The sequence below is a fragment of the Mustela lutreola genome, chromosome 4, assembly GCF_030435805.1.
Source record: "Mustela lutreola isolate mMusLut2 chromosome 4, mMusLut2.pri, whole genome shotgun sequence".
Taxonomy (NCBI): domain Eukaryota; kingdom Metazoa; phylum Chordata; class Mammalia; order Carnivora; family Mustelidae; genus Mustela; species Mustela lutreola.
Genome location: NC_081293.1, coordinates 181,748,262 through 181,768,717, shown reverse-complemented (window position 1 = coordinate 181,768,717; position 20,456 = coordinate 181,748,262). Strand labels below are relative to the sequence as shown.

The 20,456-nt window shown below is 50.2% G+C and overlaps 1 protein-coding gene across 1 annotated transcript in view; it reads left to right on the top strand.

The window, feature by feature from the left end:
* Positions 1-14,228: 14,228 nt before the first annotated feature.
* PODXL (podocalyxin like) overlaps positions 14,229-20,456 on the top strand; it is a 66,173-nt gene continuing 59,945 nt past the window's right edge. The window contains exon 1 of the mRNA XM_059172549.1: positions 14,229-14,359. Within this exon, the coding sequence (XP_059028532.1) occupies positions 14,229-14,359 (131 nt within the window). The remainder of the gene's footprint in view (positions 14,360-20,456) is intronic.

Genomic DNA, 20,456 nt, shown 5'->3' with positions numbered 1-20,456 from the left:
CAGATGTGATGGCCTAAGGCTCAAGTTGTGAGCGCCCCATCTTACCCCGGGAGCAACTCCTCCATTTCCCCACACAACTGCTCAGGTGCCGGCCCTGCCCCCCGGGACCAGCTGTGGCTGGAATCCAGCGTCCAATTCCTTCACGATCTCTCATTCCTTTCTCCCCCAGTGTTGGTGCCTGTGCACTGAGAACCACAGGCACCCAGTGGCCACCCTTCTGGGTACCACGGGCTCTCCAGCCCAGACTGACCATTTCTCCAGACACTCAAGGGGCCTACAGTTGCTTCCTGAGGGGGTCCCTTCACAGTGCCAGGGCCTCAGATAAAGTCCACTCAGAATTCATCTGGGTTCTGGAGATTTTGCCAAAAGTATGTCTACGCCTGCCTTCTTTTTTTTTTTTTTTTTTACCTTTTCAACCTCAAAGAACACATTTTCCTGTGATGAGGGATTATATTGTTATATTGAATTGCTAGTCATGGCATTCACCCTCTCCTCTCTTGAAATGAGCTCAGCAACTTCTTTACCATGACATCCTGGATGTCATGGAGCCACCAAGATGGCTCCTTTTTCCCTTTCGTGCTGGATGCCTCACCCTTCTGTGTGGAGGGATGAGACCCTGGGTCTACTTCAGCCTCAGGCTCTCTTTAGATGTCTGCTTGTGTCCGTGGCTGTGGGTGTGCTTTCTGTGTATCTCTCCGGGTGTGTGTCCCTCTGTGTGCCTCACTCTGTGCGTGTGTGTGTGTGTGTGTGTGTGTGTGCTTATCTCCCTGGCGTCTCACATTCATCTCTCTAGGTCAGTTCGTTGTGCACATAATCCTGATATAGGGAAGAGTGTTAAGGTCCGGAGCTGATGGCCAAGAAAGAATGCTTGAGATATCTTTTTTGGTGCAAAAAGGTGGTGTTCTGAAAACCCAGGGACAGGGGCACCTGGGTGGCTCAGTGGGTTAAAGCCTCTGCCTTCGGCTCAGGTCATGATCCCAGGGTCCTGGGATCGAGCCCCACATCAGGCTCTCTGCCCAGCAGGGAGCCTGCTTCCTCCTCTTTCTCTCTGCCTGCCTCTCCACCTACTTGTGATTTCTGTCTGTCAAATAAATAAATAAAATCTTAAAAAAAAAAAAATCAGGGCCGGGACTCATGGGCAGAAAGAACTGCACTGGGCTCCTGAGGAATGGCCGATTATACACTTTCAGGTTGGGAGGAGCTTAGGGATAGCATAACCTGTAAGGAATTTGGGGAGCAAGTTTCCTAGGGTCTTGAGAGGACGAGTTATTGTTGGGAAAAGGTCATTTATTACTGTTTAGTAAAAACTCAGTCATGAGACCTTCCAGATGTGGATCAGTGGGTCATATGCTTGGGGGGTGATTGCCGACACGTATCTTGGGGGGTAGAGATAAAGGAAGTTTCCAAAGGAATTTTTATGTGTCAAAGTAAACTTACAGGATCCTGGCAATAGAGCTAAGATTACCTTTTGCCCTTAGCCAAGGATTAACATCAAGGCAGCTGAGTCCCTAGAGGAATGTCACTCTGCTTGTTTCAAGGACTTGTCAGTGGGCTGTAGGCAGTAAGGAAATTTAATTTTTCTTTTGCCTTTGTTTCCCACATCAATCCTGCTACTCCGGTGAAGTCACTCTAATTTCTCCTTCCATTCACTGCCAAACTTCCCAAGTGTTCCTATAGGTAACTCCTTGTGGCTGAGGCCCCAAGACCAGCCTCTGTTCTAAACCTTTGCCCTCCCAGAGACTAGAGTTAGCATAGCCAACCTCCCTCCAAAAACACAAGGCTGAGGCCAGAAGTACTTTTTAAAGATTTATTGATTTATTTTAGAAAGAGAGTGCGACTTGCGGGGAGGGGCAGCCGAAGACCAAGAATATCCAACAGACTTCCCACCGAGCTTAAAACCCTTGTGGGGTTAGATCTCATAACCCTGAGATCAGGACCTGAGTGGAAATCAAAAGTCAGATGCTTAACCGACTGAGCCATACAGGTGCCTTTAAGGCCAGAAGTTTGTTTTTTTTTTTGTTTTTTTCTTTAATTTGACAGTGAGAGAGGGAACACATGCAGAGGAAGTGGGAGAGGGAGAAGCAGGTTCCCTGCTGAGGAGAGAGCCTGACGTGGGGCTCGATCCCAGGACCCTGGGATCATGACCTGAGCCAAAGACACCTAACCGACTGAGCCACGCAGGCGCCTCAGGCCAGAAGTATTGATGAATGATGCACATTTTACCAAAGTCTCCATGGATGACAGAGGAGAGACGATACCATACACCATTCAATCAAGCTTTCTCATTAGACATGTTTCTCTCTCCAAAATTCCTCTGACAGCATCACTTTATCACATACTTTATGCTGGATGGATGAATGGCTCAGAAGATCTGCCACAACTGCAGATCCTGTTTAACAACGTGGCCCTTCGCCCTGTGAGCTGGGGCCTGTGGACCAAGGGTGATCACCTGACCGGGGGCCTGCCAGTCAGGTCCTACGAGGTCACTAGGCCCAAAAGCTAGTGAATCCTGAAGCATTACTTAGGGAGTCAGGGTCCACATAAAAGGGGAGCCCGGAGGTTGTCAGTGGGAGAAGCAGAATGACAGAAAGAAAGGCAAGGACAAAGAGCGATCAAGATTGGTCTGTGGCTGTGTAGAGCCAGTGCCCTCCTGGCAAGAAGGTGGAGATCCAGGGTGATGCAAAGCCCTGGCAGGCCTGTCAACATGCATAGTGCATCGCCGGTGCCCAGCCTGCTCCCAGCAGGCCTCAGAGGGGTCCTGATAGAGCTCGCATCTGATAGGGGCCTAGATGCATTCCTGAAACACCTCCCCAGAGCCACATCCCATGCATTACCATGTGCGTTAGGTGGACTATTCCCCAGGACCTCTGGCCCCCTTCCCAGTGATATAATCTCTTAACCTAAGGCCTTGGGGAAAGTGTGGCTTAATCACTATTTCCAGAGGCTTTCCTTCCCCATCATGTCCTTCTTAGACCCTCAGTGAGGACATTTATTCCACATTGTCCCGTCAAGAGAAATCCCAGATCTCCGTGTCTGGGTGGTGAGGAACACTCACAAATCCCCACTGTTTTGATGGCTCCCCAGGAGCCCCCTCCACCCAATGCGTGCTCTCTGCCTGGGCCATACGGTCCAAGCGGAGTGAGTGAAACTGGAGAAGAATGTGGGGAAGTTTGTGGCTTTCATCTCTTAAACAAATAGCAAATTCCTCCAGGCTGAGCTGCAGGCCTTAAACAATAATGTGTTCAGGAAGCCTCTATGGTGTTACCTTAGCAACGCCCAGGCTGTTTTCAGGCAAGATCTCATTAAAGAGAAAAAAGAACAAAAATAATAAAGGGACGAGTCTGGATGGGATCCGGGAACAGGGGGCTTTGGGCTGAATGTGTGTGTTTTGTGTTCTGATGTGCTTGCAGCCCACCTTCCAGCAGAGTTTCCTCTCAGCTCCCCAGCGGGGTCTGCATCGTGAAGGTCGCCCACTGGCATACTAAGGGCGAGCTAAGAAAAGGCAGCATCTGCCCTGGAAGATGGGCTGGAAAGGGAAGGACGTCAGAGCAGGGACCACTTATGCGCCAGTGACCCGCACAGAGCTGGCCAGGCTGGCTCCTGAAATCCAAAGGTCCCTGGAGGAAGAGGGCGAGTCTCTTCACCTGTGACCGATGGCCATAGGCAGGGCAGAGGCCTGCATGGTGGCAGTCCATCTCTGTGGACCAGCGGACCAGCAACAGAGGCATCACCTGGGGGCTTAACAGAAATGCGAATGTCCGCTGCTGCAGGCCTATTGAGCAAGTCTGCATTCTGAGACCCCCAGGGGACTCGGGGATGCCTGTGTGAGCTGTGGTTTGAGAAGTGCCAGGACCTACCTTTGTTGTGTCAAAGTGTATGCTAAAATTAGGTGACTCTCCCACACAAAAGCAGGCATATCCCGTTTGCGGATAATGCATTTTTGGTGTGTTTGTTTGCTCTGAAGACTTTATTTTTAAGTCTTCTCTGTACCTAATGTGGGGCTCGAACCTGAAACCCCAAGATCAAGGAGTTGCATCCTGAGCCAGCCAGGCACCATGGTGTGTTTGGTCTTTGACACTGATTCTTAGTGGTGATGATGGCAAGGCTGCTGCTGAAAGGGACATTGGTACTGTAATGGGTTGGATTGTGTCCCTACAAAGAGATAAGTTCAAGTTCTAACCCCTGGTACCAGTGAATGTGACCTTATTTGGGGATAGGGTCTTTGCAAATGTAGTGGAGTTAAGACACAGTCATTAGGATGGCCCCTAATCCAACAACAGGTGTCCTTATAAGAGAGACATTTGGGCACAGACTCCCCAGGGAGATTGCTATGGGATTGGAGTTAGGATGTCACAAACCAAGGAACACCAGGGATGGCTGACAGCCACTCGAAGTTATGACAGAGACCTGGAACTCATTCTCCCTTGGAGCCCCTAAGAAGGGATCAATGTTGTTGAGACCTTGATTTTGAACTCATAGCCTCCAGAACTGTGAGACAATGATTTCTCTTGTTTTAAGCCATCCAGTGTGTGGTGCTTTGTTACAGCAACTCTAGGACACTCATCTAGAAACTTCCTTCTCTAAAGCAACTTCACTTACATGATCTTGTGGAAGCAGAGGCGGACGAGGCATTGCATTCCGTTTTTCAAATAAGAAAGTCCTGGGGCGCCTGGGTGGCTCAGTGGGTTAAAGCCTCTCCCTTTGGCTCAAGTCCTGATCCCAGGGTCCTGGGATCGAGCCCCGCATCGGGCTCTCTGCTCCACAGGGAGCCTGCTTCCTCCTCTCTCTCTGCCTGCCTCTCTGCCTACCTGTGATCTCTGTCTGTTAAATAAATAAAATCTTTTTAAAAAAAAAGAATGAAAGTCCCCTTATGGGGCACCCAGGTGGCTCAGCTGTTGGGTGTCTGCCTTTGGCTCAGGTGATGGTCCCAGGCTCCTGGGATCGAGCCCCGCATAGGGCTCCCTGCTCCGTGGGGATCCTGCTTCTCCCTCTCTCACATACCCTGTTTGTGTTCTCTCTCTTACTGTCTCTCTCTGTCAGATGAGTAAATAAAATCTTTAAAAAAGAAAAAAAAAATGTCGTGTTATTACTTTGAGAGATCACAAGAATGAAGAAGCCACCTCGCTGGGCCTGGCCCAGGGCTCTGTCGGGCCTGCTGGGTCTGTGACAAGGGACTCGCTCACAGGGCATGGGGGCTGCCTGCTGACCAGGCTGCACACCTGTCCCTTGGCAGCTGCCCACACCTGCTGCCCCTGAGGACACCAAGGAAGAGGGGAGACTAGTGCTGCAGGGTTCACCCCTTTTCTGTCTCCACCACCCACAGCATGTGGGCTTAAAGGGTTTGCCAGCGGCGTGTGTCTTGGCCCAAAACTCTGCATCCTTCTTGTTACCCAGACGTTTGTATTGGAGTTGTCAAATATAACCTCCGAGTGACTCTTGCTCCAACCCCCCTAGTTTCATTTTCTCTGTAACGCTTAACACCATCCGTGGTGCTGCTGCTTATTTCTATAATGACCTTTATATACTGAGGCACCCGGGTGGCTCAGTCGGTTAGGCCGCTGCCTTCAGCTCAGGTCATGATCCCAGGGTCCTGGGATGGAGCCCCGCATCAGGCTCCCTGCCCAGCAGAGGAGTCTTCTCCCTCTGTCTCTCCCTCTACTCCTTCTTGTGTGCTCTCTCTCTCTCTCACTCTCTCTCTCCAATAAATAGATTAAAAAAATTTTTTTAAATGACTTGTATATTTTCTGTTTTCCTTACTTGAATGTAAATTCTGGTCCCCAGAACAAAGCTTTACCCATGACAGTTTCTCAGTAAAGAACGGGAAGAGAACCTGTTGAAACTCTGATGGCACACGCACGGACTGAAACACTACGCAGGCCACTGAAAAGAAAGAGGTGGATCCAGTTTCAGTCTGTAGCGAGAAGGTCATGACATTATTGAGGTAGCGGAGCCACATGAACAGTGACACACATTGTTTGATCCTGTTTCTTAATATATATCACCAATATAGGGTCACCTGAGTGGCTCAGTCTGTTAAGGGTCTGCCTTCAGCTCTGGTCATGATCCTGGGATCCTGGGATCCTGGGATCCTGGGATGGAGCCCTGAGTCGGGGGTTCCTGGCTTGGAAGAAAGCCTGCTTCTCCCTCTCCCTCTCCTGCCTGCCACTCGCCCTACCACGCTCTTTCTCTCTCTCTCTCTCTGTCAAATAAATAAAATAAATTTAAATATTTTATATAAATATATTTAAATATTTTTAATATATCTATATATATATCTCACTAATATAAACAGCTCAGTGTTGGCAGGGGCCACCTCTAGAGGTGGCATTAGAGGGGAGTGTGGAGTGAGACAGGACCCCAGGACTAGGGCCAGACTAAAGGAGGGCGGGGCAGGTCAGTTACTTGAACAGACAGAGATTTCGCTGAAGTCAGGGGAGGAGCCTTCGGGAGGGACACCAATGACCAAGCGCTGACCAGGCCACAGTTCTGGAACATCTATTTTCCCTTCATCCATCCCTGCTGCCCCTGAACTGTGCAAGCCTGGGAAGGGTGACAGCGGGTGGGAGTCTGCCTAAAAAGCATCCATGCTGCTCGCCTGTGACCTGTAGGAGGAGCGTGCCCAAGGACTGCTGAGGCTCGTTGCTGAAAACCAGTCACAGAAGCGTGGAGCAGCCCCTCAGCAGAGAGGCTGCGGATATGTCTGGTGGGTGGGTTAGGATAGGCGAGAGAATGTAACCAGGCACGTATGCTGAGAAGTGCTGACCGCCTGACCTCTCTTCCGCCAGCCGTGACCATGACAAAGGGTACACACACCTACATGCATATGTGGGCAGAGAAAGGCGGCTTCTCTCTGCTTCTCTCCTGTCCTCAAGGAGATCGCGGGGTGACTGGGTTAAACCTCTTAGCCTCCATATCCCAATCCGAAAAGCAGTTAAAGCAGGGCTGTCCCTAGGATTAAAGCAATGGCACAGCTAGAGAAACCCGCAGGAACCAGCTAGGAACATAAAAGGTGCTCGGTAAAAGATGAGGCTTTTGTATCAGAGTGTGCTCTGTCCCCAGCTCCTCACTGGGCCCCATCGAAATAAGTATCAGTAAGCTCATCTGCCCATACCTGCCTCCCAGAAGCCACCGAGCTGCTTGGAGAAATGAGACAGGCCTGCAGGGAGAGAAACTTCTGGGGACTAGGAGAGACGTGCCAAGTAGGGATAACTGCAGGCAGCACCTGGGCCTCATGTATTCTGTGCCACCCTTGCCCCAGGCTTGGCTGCAGCACCCAGCTTTGCTGGAGGTGGGGGAGGCATCTGACAGGTGCTGTGACCCCTGTGACTGTTCTGCTCCAAGGCTCCTCTGTGACCCCCATGGGTACTCTGGATACATCCTGGGACTGGCTTGCCCTCTTTCTCAGTTTGCTCTCTCCAAACTCCACTCCTATTCTTCAGGATAATTTAATTTATTTTTTTATTTTTTTAAAGATTTTACTTATTTATTTGACAGACAGAGATCACAAGTAGGCAGGGAAGCAGGCAGAGAGAGAGGAGGAAGCAGGCTCCCTGCTGAGCAAAGAGCCCTACACGGGTCTCGATCCCAGGATCCTGAGATCATGACCTGAGCGAAAGGCAGAGGCTTTAACCCACTGAGCCACCCAGGCGCCCCTAATTTATTTTTTCAAATTTATTTTATTTTGGAGGGGGAGATCATTTTACATGATGAGCTCCTGGATGCAGGTCCTCATCTCAGGCTTTCTTCACCTGTGGGAAAGAAGTGAAGACCACAGTGCAGCAGCTCAAGGCACAGTCCAGAAGCTCAGAATGCCTTTGCTCCTGGCTGGGGCTGTGAGCTGGGGCTAGGCTTTCCCAGGCCCCCAGGTGGCACCTGTTCGGGTACTCTTGAGTGTACTAATCAAGCCTCTCCAGACAAACAGAACCAATAAGATCCATAGAGAAATATACCAAAGGAGATTTACCATTGCAGTTGGCTTGTCCTAGGATGGAGACCAGAAAGTTCCACCATCTGCCGTCTGCAAGCTAGAAATCCAGGAAAGCCAGTGGGGTCATTCAGTCTGAGGCCAGAGGAAGACGCCCTCAGGAACATACCCGGAAACAATTTGCCAGCTCTCTGGGCATTCCTCAGCCAGTCAAGTTGACAAAAAAAATTAATCATCACACTGAGGGTTGCTATGAAGGTCACCCGAGAGAGACGGCTTGGCACTGACACTGAAGACACAGTCTCTGGAGCCAGACTCCTCAATTCTTCGACTGGCCACCTGAGTGACCCTGGAGAAGTCACTTAACCTCTCTGTGACTCAGTTTCTTAAATACGACGTGGGGATGATAGTAATGGTACAGCATCTCGCAAGGTTGTGAGCATTAAATGAGTTCATACACGTCAAGTTTATTTGAAGCAGTCACCTGCTATTAAGATAGTGTCTGCAAAGCATTGCTGAGTACCTGTCACTTTGGAAAATACTGAAGTATAAGCCCAGTACAAGAAATGTATTAATCTTGTAAGGCTCATACAAGGAAACCTGAAGCCGGAAAGGACATCTTAAAACTTCAAAAGCACATACCATATTTTAGAAGTTTGATTTTCATTACAGCACAATGAAGGACTCATGGCCAATGAAGGATGTGCTATCAACAAGCTTGGTAGACAGATGAAAAAATGGGAGAAGCCATTGCCAGGGCTAAAACCTGGGGTTTGGGGCGCCTGGGTGGCTCAGTGGGTTAAGGCCTCTGCCTTCGGCTCAGGTCATGATCTCAGGGTCCTGGGATGGAGCCCCGAGTCAGGCTCTCTGCTCAGCAGGGAGCCTGCTTCCTCCTCTCTCTCTCTGCCTGCCTCTCTGCCTGCTTGTGATCTCTGTCTGTCAAATAAATAAATAAAATCTTTTTTTTTTTTTAAAGATTTTATTTATTTATTTGAGAGAGAATGAGTGAGAGAGAGCATGAGAGAGGAGAAGGTCAGAGGGAGAAGCAGACTCCTCAAGGAGCTGGGAGCCTGATGTGGGACTCGATCCGGGAAGTCCAGGATCATGACCTGAGCCAAAGGCAGTCGCTCAACCAACTGAGCCACCCAGGCGCCCAATAAATAAAATCTTTTAAATAAATAAATAAATAAATAAATAAATAAATAAATAAAACCTGGTGTTTATCCCAATGCTAGGTAAAATGTAGAATATGCCGAAGTTTCCTGAAAATCAGCAGGGAGAGGGCATGAAGCCCAACAGAAGACAGGCCGAAGCTGTGAACCGACTCTACGGGAGGAAAAAGCTGAGGGCCACATGCAGGGCTCAGTGGTTGGTAACAAGACCTGCCCGGTGGGACAGGAGCCGCACGCCATTCCGGAGAGCACTGCGGAGTGCGTGGGCAGGACCCAGTCCCCGCTGCCCAAAGGAGTCCTCACCCACCCAGGTGCACGGGGGAGGGGGGGACACACTCTGGATGTCCTGCAGCCTCATCCCCCCGGGTGAGGGAGTTGGAGGGGCCTCAACCTGTCCCCCTGAATCTACCCAATGTTTCATCAATATTTGCTATTACCGTTATCGTCAAAACCTAAAGCAGAGTAGGACCGTGAGAACAGACGTCATGACATCGTCTTCCTTATCATGAGTCTCGCCGCTGACCACAAGAACAGATACGGCCAGTGACGAGACTCTCTCTCTCCTTCTCTCTCTCTCTCTCACACACGCACACTCAGGGCGGTGGGAGGAGGAGGCCCAGTTTCCCAGTCTGGATGCGGGTAGGATGGTGACACCAGCAGGAAGGTCAGGGACTGGGTGCGGAATGCAGTGTGAGGTCCTGTCCAGACAGCCACGGGAAAATGGGCCCGCAGTGAGGTCCCTGTGGGTGGGGACGGAGCCAAGCCTTGTCAGGAAGCCCAGGAAGGAATCCTAGGCTGAGCGGGGGCAGAGCCTGGGCCCTGTGGTGGTTTGTTGCAGGGGTGGGGGGCAGCACAGGGCCAGACCCCTGCCCACCGCCGTGAGCCTGGGGAGGGTGCGCGGGCTTCTGCAGGAAGCTCTGAGTCTCGAGCTGGCAGAGGTCAGTGGGCAGGGGGCCTGAGTCAGAAGACTGTCCAGTGTCTGGGAGCTGAGCCTTCAAGGACAAAGATGCTTTCGGAGGTGGAGAGGATGGGCAGGGCCTTCCACAGAGAGGAAATAGCGTAAACAGGGCCCAGAGACAGGAAGGCACAGAGACGAGGAGGTCCCTGGGTGGGCAACGTGGCTGCGAGAGCCTTGGAACTGGACCCTGAAGGCCTTCCGTGATGGTTTCCCGCCTCAGCCCACGTTCTACAGTAACTGACAGGCCCTGCTACCCCAGGACAGGGACCGCTCGCTCTGTTTCCAAGGGGGTGAGGGTGGGAGCCGAGCCAGGAGCCGGTCCCCCCAGTTATTCCCCTCCAGTCACGCCATGAGCACATGGCCCCCACCCCTAGGTACCGCACACTCGGGCCACTCAACCTGTACACACGTGCACACACCCCGCACTGCCCACACGTACTATATACATGGACTGCACACACACGCTCCCATGTACACACTGCACACACACATCACACACATACTACACACACCCCACAATATGCTGCACCCACAAACCCACACTCAGGGGCGCCTGGGTGGCTCAGCGTTAAGCATCTGCCTTTGGCTCAGGGCACGATCCCGGGATCCTGAGATCGAGCCCCACATCGGGCTCCCTGCTCAGCGGGAAGCCTGCTTCTCCCTCTCCCACTCCCCCTTCTTTGTGCTCCCTCTCTCCCTGTGTCTCTCTCTGTCGAATAAATAAATAAGATATTAAAAAAAAAAACCTACACCCACTGCACACACACACCACACACACATGCTACATACACCCCACAATATACTGTGCTCACAAACCCACACCCAGTGCACGCACACACCATATGCATACAGTGTACACACACCACATATACACATATACCATACACACACACACACTGCACACACACACACAAAGTCCACAAACACACACTGAACCCACAGATTCCCCCCCGCATACACACACTTCACACCCACACAACGCAAACACATACTGCACATACACATACCCACACCACACATACCACAACCCCCTACCACCCCCACGCCACACACACATTACACCCACACATCACACACACTCAGTGTCTACAGCCACCAACCGCCCCCCACCCCGGGCACCCACACACTCACCTACCACACCACACACGCGCACAAACTACACCACGTTGGGGTTGTGCCTCTAGTACATGGAGGCAGGCAGGCAACTGACTTGTGAAAAATTTGGAAGTGTGAAAAACAAAGAGCCCACCATCCCCGGGCTGTTTTGGGCACTTAGACCTCTAATAAGGTTCAAGGCTCCTGAATTTGAAGGAACTCCCTGTCTCCATTTCCCATCAGAATCACAGGGACTTCTGCCTGCTCCTGGGGTGTGACAGGGCCAGGGTGATGAGAAGCCCCCTCCCCAGGGGGAGCCACATCCCACACCTGTGACGTACTCTGGCACCTTCCTGTCTCGGAGGACCTGGTCCCAGAGGGCCCTCTCTGGCCTTTCTTCGGGGAAGCACAGGTTATCTGTCCATCTGCTGGCCACTAGCCTGTTTATCTTCTTAGGGCTCTCTTCCTGAAATAGCTCAGGGTTATCTAAGCTGCTGGAGTGGGCAGTCTGGCCTGCCTGACCGTCCCCCTCCCGGAGACAGTGGCCACTTTCAACCTCTTTAATCCAGGCCCAAATTCCACACATTATTGAGCCATGCCGGAGGGCTTCCTGGAAAGGGCCAGCACCCCCGTGGGGTCCCCCCAGCTGCAGCCTGAGCCATGGAAGCACCAGGTGGCCTCTCCTCTCCCCTCCCTTGGGAAGGTGGCCGGGGGTCAGTGAGCTGAGGGTGCCCTTCCCAGCCCTGGGCAGCTGGACACCTGCGCTCCCAAGTCTGGCCATCTCAAAACTGGCAAACCCAGAGGCAAGCTCACCTGTCTCACCCCAGACCTCTTAGCTCTCCCACATTTTCATTGTTCGGGGATATCAAAACTTTCTCAGACTCCTGAATTAAAATCTCAGCCATATTCCTGGACACTTCCCATCTGGCAGTGCCCTCACCAGCTCTGCTGCCCACACCCCCAGCCCCTGCCCTTGCAGGTCAGAATCCCTTGGCTGCTCCCCGGGCTCTGGATTCCAAGCATCCTACACATCGCTGCTAGAGTCATAGCCTTCATCTAGCATTTGACTCTGGCATTGCCCTGCTCAAGAACCTGCCATGGCTCCCCATTAATGCCTGCATAGAGTCTAAACACACTTGTCCAACTCTCAGCGTGCATCTCCACTTATTTGACACGTAGCCTACTACTCCAATTAGCACCGTCTCCGCAGCACCCGCAGCTCCCGTACAAGCACGCTCTGCGGGGCCTCACACCTCTGACTGGCACCACCATGCCCTACCTCCTCCCATCGCCAAGACATCCTCTCCCTCCCGGCTCCAGTTGTGTTCAGTCTGCTCCGTCAGTGCTTCCCAGTCATTCACCTGCTCAGCCAATGTTAACTGAGCACTTACTGTGCAACAGAACAGCCTCTCTCTGACCCGCATTTCCTGCGAGCTCCAACAACACAAGTAACTTCAGCCCCACACGTTGGCACCGAATCTCTTGAGACCTTGGAAGGTGTCACCATCACAGCGTCCCTCTCCCGTGCACCACCCCATCCACCCCCCTCTCCGCCCCGGATGGCTCCTCAGACTTTCAAACTTTGCAACCTACAGGCAGGGGTGGTTTTTGGGGTTTTGTTTTTGTCTGGAGGCCTAGCACAGAATTGTCAACTCTTTGTTTCATCAGATAAAAACACTTTTTTAAAAATTGTTTTTAAAGATTTTATTTATTTATCTGACAGTGACAGAGAGAGAGAGAGAGACAGATCACAAGTAGGCAGAGAGGCAGACAGAGAGAGAGGAGGAAGCGGGCTCCCCGCAGAGCAGACAGCCCAATGCGGGGCTCGATCCCAGGACCCTGGGATCATGACCTGAGCCGAAAGCAGGGGCTGAACCCACTGAGCCACCCAGGCGCCCCACTAAAAACACTTTTAAATTTCTGTGATGTCATAAACAAAAGCAGTTTTTAAAAAGACTTTATTTATTTATTTATTTGTTTGTTTGTTTGGGGGAGAGAGAGAGAGAGAAAGAGCGAGCATGTTGGGGGAGGGTAGTGACGGGAGGAGCAGTGGCAGAGGGACAAGCAGACTCCTCCCTGAGCAAGGAGCCCAACTTGGGGACTCGATCCCAGGTCCCTGAGATCATGACCTGAGCTGAAATCAAGAGTCAGATGCTTAACAGACTGAGCCACCCAGGTGCCCCAAAAGTACATTTTAACACTAAGTAACATTAGGAAAGAAGGAAGAACATAATGGTAGCATAAAGGATGATCTTTAAAATTGAATACGCTTAGCCGTGTAGGGAAATTCACATTTTTCTTTTTCTCCATTTCAGAACATTATGTCCAAACGAAAGGCAGTGCTTTCAATGGAATAAATTTAGCAAGCTGGAAAATATATCACATTTCTTTTTTCTTTTTTTTTTCCTGTGGAGGATATATCACGTTTCTTTTTTTTCAATTCACAGGGGACAGGTGACCACTTTACCAATGTTTGTCCGGCGTCTGGGAGCCCCGGTCTCCAGCCCCTTGCCGGCTGAGCACAGCTCCAGTGAGCAGAACCGGTGGTTCATGTCTTTGGTTGTTGCCGGGAGAAGCAACCCGAGCCTCCTCACACAAGATGCAGCTGGGAGCCAGGGACATGGCTCCCAATCCTGTCTCCTCTGCTTCAGACACCTGGCCTGATTTTTGCTCTAGGAAGCTCGCCTCCGTAGGCACACAGGTATCTTGAACACTGACTGCCGCCTACTCGGGGGCAGAGAAGTCCTGGGGTCCCAGGGGAGGTAGGTGGGATGGAGACTTTGGAGTCTTGTTCAGGAGCAGAAAACAAATGGGTCACAGATGTAGATACCCTTACCCCGTGGCCTCACAGCTCTGAACCAGCCCAGAGCGGAGCTGGGGTGAAACCCCAGAACTTCTGTCTCCTGCCCCTGGGATTCTGCCCTTCCCCTGCTCTGTCTGAGCCCAGATTCTTCAGAAAAGAAATACAACCAAAACTTTCCGTGGCTCAGCCCTGGACGCCCCCCCCCACCCCCAGCCACTTCCATAAAAAGCCATCACTGCCTGGACAGGAGAGAGAGAGAGAGAATTTTTCCAAAGGATGTATTCGTGTATTGTTGGGAGCAGCAAGCGTTTTGGTGAACTCTGGGTCACAGCACAGCCTGACGAATGGCAGGAAGTTCAGGACTTGGGCCTGACATTTGCTGCACAAAGACCCTATAGCCCAGCCAGGTGAGCTGGGCCCGGGGACCGACACAGGGCCACCGCCCGGCACTTCCTGCCCTTTGTTGGCCCATGTGACAGCCTTCCCAGTGCTCTAAATGGCCTTTCTTTCGTGCCTGACTCCTGCTTTTTATTTATGGAGACGAGCTCCTCAATATAGAAACGGGTGGGCCCAGAGTCGGCAGCAGGATGTGGGAACGCAGACTGGCAGGATGCCCACCCCCGGGGGCAGGAGCACTGAATTAAAATAATGTGGCCGTATACACCCAATAATAAGCCGGTCTGGTATTTATATACCTGAGATGTTCTGCACGCGCCCCTGGCACATCGCAAGGGACCGCGAGCCTGCCCCACCATCAGTGCTCCTGTGGACACCACCCTCTGGCTCTGGTTCCCGGCCTTGGCCTGACCCTCAAAGTCAGAAGGAGGGGACTCTTTCTTTGTTCCAGAGCAAAACCTTTGCCATGCACTTCCTCAGGGTTCATCTTTGCTTCCAGATCGCTGGTGTATTGTGGGCAACAGTGCACACGGGACCCCTCGAACATCCCAATCTCTACTCCGTCATCATCATTTATGATGGAATTCATCCGAAAAGTAGTCACACACATTCCCGGTGTTTCGGACAGAAGACCTTGAAAAGACCTTGAGGTGTTCTCGGGAACTTGGAGTCTTGGTTAGGAGCCCAGTGTGAACAGTGGAAGGAACCCTAGGCCAGGTGGGGCCAGGAGATCTGGGTGCCACCCCGTCCACCTGCCTAGCTGTGCAAACTTGAGCAAGTTACATTCCCTCTCTGGCTCTCAGGGGTTGGCCTATGTACTGTGGGGTCATACAGCGATGTCAATACAAAAGTTATTGAGGAAGATAAGGTCATTTCCCCCACAACTTAAATCACAGATGACTCTTTCACAACCATTTGTGGTAGATTTCCTTCTCTCCTACCTTTCTAGGCTAATTTTAGACCACTCTTTATAGACCCATCCAGAGTAGCAACTCTCTTTCAAGTCTGTAACATCTAAATCTGTTACAACCCAGGTGCTTGGCTGACTCAGTCAGTGAAGCATGTGACTCCAGATGTCAGGTTGTGGGTTTGAGTCCCGTGTTGGGTGTAGGCATTACTTCAAAAAATAAAGTCAGGGGCCACCTGGGTGGCTCAGTCCTTAAGCATCTGCCTTCAGTTCAGGTCGTGATCCCGGGGTCCTGGGACTGAGCCCCACATTGGGCTCCCTGCTCAGCGGGATGCCTGCTTCCCCCTCTCCCACTCCCCTGCTGGTGTCCCCTCTCTCACCATTTCTCTCTGTGCAAATAAATTAAAAAGTAAAATATCTTTTTTAAAAATATATTTTTTCTGGGGCGCCTGGGTGGCTCAGTGGGTTAAGCCGCTGCCTTCGGCTCAGGTCATGATCTCAGGGTCCTGGGATCGAGGCCCGCATCGGGCTCTCTGCTCAGCAGGGAGCCTGCTTCCTCCTCTCTCTCTGCCTGCTTGTGATCTCTCTCTGTCAAATAAATAAATAAAATCTTAAAAAAAATATATATATATATATATTTTTTTTTTTCTAGCTCCAAAATTTTTCTTTTTAAAATATTTTATTTATTTATTTGACAGAGAGAGAGAGCAAAAGCAAGGGGATCAGTAGAGGGAGAAGGAGAAGTAGACTCTCTACTGAGCAGGGAGCCCAATGTGGGGTTCATTCCCAGGACCCTGGGATCAGGGCCTGAGCTGAAGGCAGACGCTGAACCCACTGAGCCCCCTGGGGCGCCCCTACAAAGAGTTCTTTTTTTTTTTAAAGATTTTATTTATTTTTCAGAGACAGAGGGAGAGAGCATGAGCGAGCACAGGCAGACAGAGAGGCAGGCAGAGGCAGAGGGAGAAGCAGGCTCCCTGCCGAGCAAGGAGCCCGATGTGGGACTCGATCCCAGGACCCTGGGATCATGACCTGAGCCGAAGGCAGCTGCTTAACCAACTGAGCCACCCAGGCATCCCAAGAGTTCTTTTTTTAAAAAAGATTTTATTTATTTGACAGATAGAGATCACAAGTGGGCAGAGAGGCAGGCAGAGAGAGAGAGGAGGAAGCAGACTCCCTGCAGAGCAGAGAACCCGATGTGGGGCTCGATCCCAGGGTCTGGAATCAAGACCCGAGCCAAAGGCAGAGGCTTTAAACCACTGAGCCACCCAGGCACCCCTAAGGAGTTCTTTTTAAGAGCAAAAAGTAGCACTAGCACCTGCACCAACAACGCGCACCTGCTGCCATCTCCCCAGCTCCCTCCAGTGCAGTCACTTCTCCCTCTATATGCTGACCCTTCTGCCCAGCATGACCTAGTGCCCCCATGCCCTGGCCTACTCCTGCTTAACCACTGAGATCCAGCTCCAAATTTCCCTCCTCTGAGAAGCCTTCCCAGATTCTTGTCTTTGGGCAGAGGCTGCTCCTCCCTGTCCTCCTCTGTCCCCTCTGCCCCGATTCTCCTAACCCTCAAGATGGCACTTAAGAGCATGGGCTTGAGAGGCAGACCCAGCCTGGGTCCGCCTCACTAGCTGTGTAACCCGAGGTTTTAATTTCCTCTGACAAAACACCACAGACTGGGCAGCTTAATAACACTAGCGATATCTTGCCTCGTAGTTCTGGAGGCCAGAAGTCTGAAATCAGGGCGTTGGTAATAGTGATTTTTACTTGGAGCCAGGGGGAAGCTGTTCCATGGCTCTCCACTAGCTTCTGGGGATGGCTGGCCGTCCTTGGCCGTCCTTGGCCATCTTTGGCTATCCTTGGCGATCTTTGACTTGCAGTCACTATGCTCCAATCTCTGTGTCTCTCCTCACACCGCCTTCCCGCAGGATCTCGGTCTTCACAGGGATTCTGCTCTGGGTCTCTGTCCTATTATACAGACACCAGGCTGATGAGATTAAGGGCCAAGCCCACTCCAGTGTGAACGCCTTTTAATTTACCTAATTACATCCTCATTGACCCTCTTTCCAAATAAGGTTGCATCTTCAGATGCTGGGGGTTAGGACTTCAACCAAAAAAAAAATCTTTTTTTTTTTTGGAGATGTAGTCCAACCCATAACACCTGGGTAAATTGAATCTGTGTCCTCTTCTCCGAATCCCATACAAAGGAGAACCTTCCTTCTAGTGTGAAAATGGAATGAATTCATGGCTAGCGTAGCAGGGTACCTAATAAACATTACAAAAGGCGGCGGCTGCTGTTACAGGGTCCAGCCCACTCTGAGGTCTCCCAGGTGGAGACCACGCCTTACTCCTCTTTCTTTTCAATCCCTTGGTGCTTAATGCAGTTTGTGCTCGCGATTTTTGCCTGCTGAATGAGCTGCTACCATTTTGAGGGCAGTGTTCAGATGAAAGGGGTTCTTTTGAACATCTCTGTTTCCATCAAAGAAGATTTACTAGGAGAACAATTAGGCAGTGGTTCAAACCTTCTTGGGTAAGTTTTTAATGAGCTCTGGATGCCTGAAAGGTATCTCAAAATTTATTGAATTATTAAATCAAAAATGTCTCCTAATTATTATCTCAAAATATCTTCAAATTATTCTCAAAAGCCTTTCTAACATCTGTGAAGGGCAGGGAGAATTATTGTTAATTAATTTTTAAATTAATGCTTATCATAAGCAATCTATCAGTCCTAGGGAAGATTTATGAGGCAGAAATGCTGTACTTTTTATGTACTGCATGTACATTTTATGGTTCATTGGGGCCCTTTTGTAATCAATATGATCGGTACATTTATGTACATTTGTAAAATACTTTGGAGCATAATTTTATTACTTTAAATGACTATGAAGGTTTCTAGTTCTTTGCTCTTATGACATCTCCAGTCATACCTGTGTTTTTGGATGCCAAGACCCTACTTAGGATGTACCCTTCAACTGCCTCATCATTTTTATGAAGAAAATATGATCTGCTTTAATAATTACTCACTTTATGGTGAGCTTCCAGGGGCACAAAGTAGAGAAAAGTGGTTAATTCTCCTTTAAAGCTGAATTCCACCCCACCTCCTCTACTGACCTCCGCGGTCCCCAATCCCTGCCCAGCCCACTCCCGGATGCAGGCTGAAATAGGACAGGTCTCCACTATCCTAAGTGGGAGCTATTTACAGATGGGGTTTAAGTTTTCTCTTATATTCATGTTGGGGTCTGGTTTCAAACGAAGCCTGTGCACATAGTAAGCTTATATCACTGATGGGTTCTAATTGACGGCCTAGTATATGATGGGCATCCCCGCCAAAATCTACTCATAAAAAGGCATATATAGGGGCGCCTGGGTGGCTCAGTGGGTTAAAGCCTCTGCTTTCGGCTCAGGTCGTGATCCCAGGGTCCTGGGATAGAGCCCCATGTCGGGCTCTCTGCTCAGCAGGGAGCCTGCTTCCTCCTCTCTCTCTGCTTGCCTCTCTGCCTACTTGTGATCTCTGTCTGTCAAATAAATAAATAAATCTTTAAAAAAAAAAAAGGCATATATATTACCTATGTTATATATTTTTGCTATAATATAGATAACTAATATATAGGTAATATATACACATATATGTGCAATCAATTATAACCAAAACATGGTTTTTTTTCTGGCACATGCATAGAACATCTCTGGAAGAAACAAAGGAATAGAGTTGGTTATCTGCATGGAAGAGGTTGAGTAGCTGGGGTAGGAGGAAGAGGAGAGTAGTCGTTATAATCAATTTAAGACTTTTTTTTTTAAGATTTTATTTATTTATTTGACAGAGAGAAATCACAAGTAGTCGGAGAGGCAGGCAGAGAGAGAGAGAGGGAAGCAGGCTCCCTGCGGAGCAGAGAGCCCGATGCGGGACTCGATCCCAGGACCCCGAGATCATGACCTGAGCCGAAGGCAGCGGCCCAACCCACTGAGCCACCCAGGCACCCCCAATTTAAGACTTTTGATTCACACGACTTGCTACCTATTTCCAAAAATGTCAGGGTGCCTCGGTGGCTCAGTTGGTTAAGAATCCAATTCTTGGTTTTGGAGCAGGTTATGATCTCCGGGTTCCAGGATCAAGCCCTGCCTAGGGCTCTGAGCTGGGGGCCAAGGTGTGTGTGATGGTAAATTTCTGCTTGAGAGTCTCTCTCTCTCTCTCTCTCTCTCTGCCTCTGTCCTGCCCCCCTAAAATAAATAAATAACTCTTTTTAAAAATGTTTTGAGTTTATCTATGTCCATCCTGAAGATCCAGATATCCATTCTTTGCCCTTGCCGCTGTGTCTTCACAAGCCTTAAGTTCTGTATTTCAAGGGTGCCCATGTAACTTCCTAGTTAGATCATATTTTTCTTTCTTTTTTAAAAAATATTTTATTTATTTATTTGACAGAGAGAGAGAGAGATCACAAGCAGGCAGAGGCAGGCAGAGAAGCCGGGGAAGCAAGGCTCCCCGCTGAGCAGAGAGCCCGATGCGCTGCTCCATCCCAGGACCCTGAGATCATGACCTGAGCCGAAGGCAGCGGCTTAACCCACTAAGCCACCCAGGTGCCCCTAGATCATATATTTCAATTTTATTTAATTTTTTTTAGTTTTTAGTTATTTGAGTAATCTCTACACCCAGTGTGGGGCTTGCACTTAAAAACAGAGATCAACAGTCATGCTCCTGCGACTGAGCCAGCCAGGCACTGCTTGATGGTAAATTTCTGTAAGTCTGAGATCATTTCTTTCACTCAATTTCTATCCTCCCAGGAGCCCCTAAGCCTGACGCTTCCCCTGGTCCTCAGAACCGCTTGTGACAGAATCCACCACCAGTGTTTGCCCTCTGTTTCTATCAGGAAACACTAGTGGAGCGTCTTTAGAAGCTGGAAAGCCCGTGATGGATACAAGGTAACACCCTTCCTCTAAAGCTAGGGCGGAGGTGGGAGGGAAAGGCTCAGGTTGACACCATTTTGTTAGTTAATTTATTATTTCTCTCTCTCTTTTTTTTTAATTTAAAGATATTACTTATGTATTTGACAGAGAGAGACACAACGAGAGAGGGAACAAGCAGGGAGAGAAACAGAGGGAGAAGCAGGCTTCCTGCCAAGCAGGGAGCCCAATGCGTGGCTCCATCCAGGACCCTGGGATCATGACCTGAGCCAAAGGCAGATGCTTATCGGCTGAGCTACCCAAGTGCT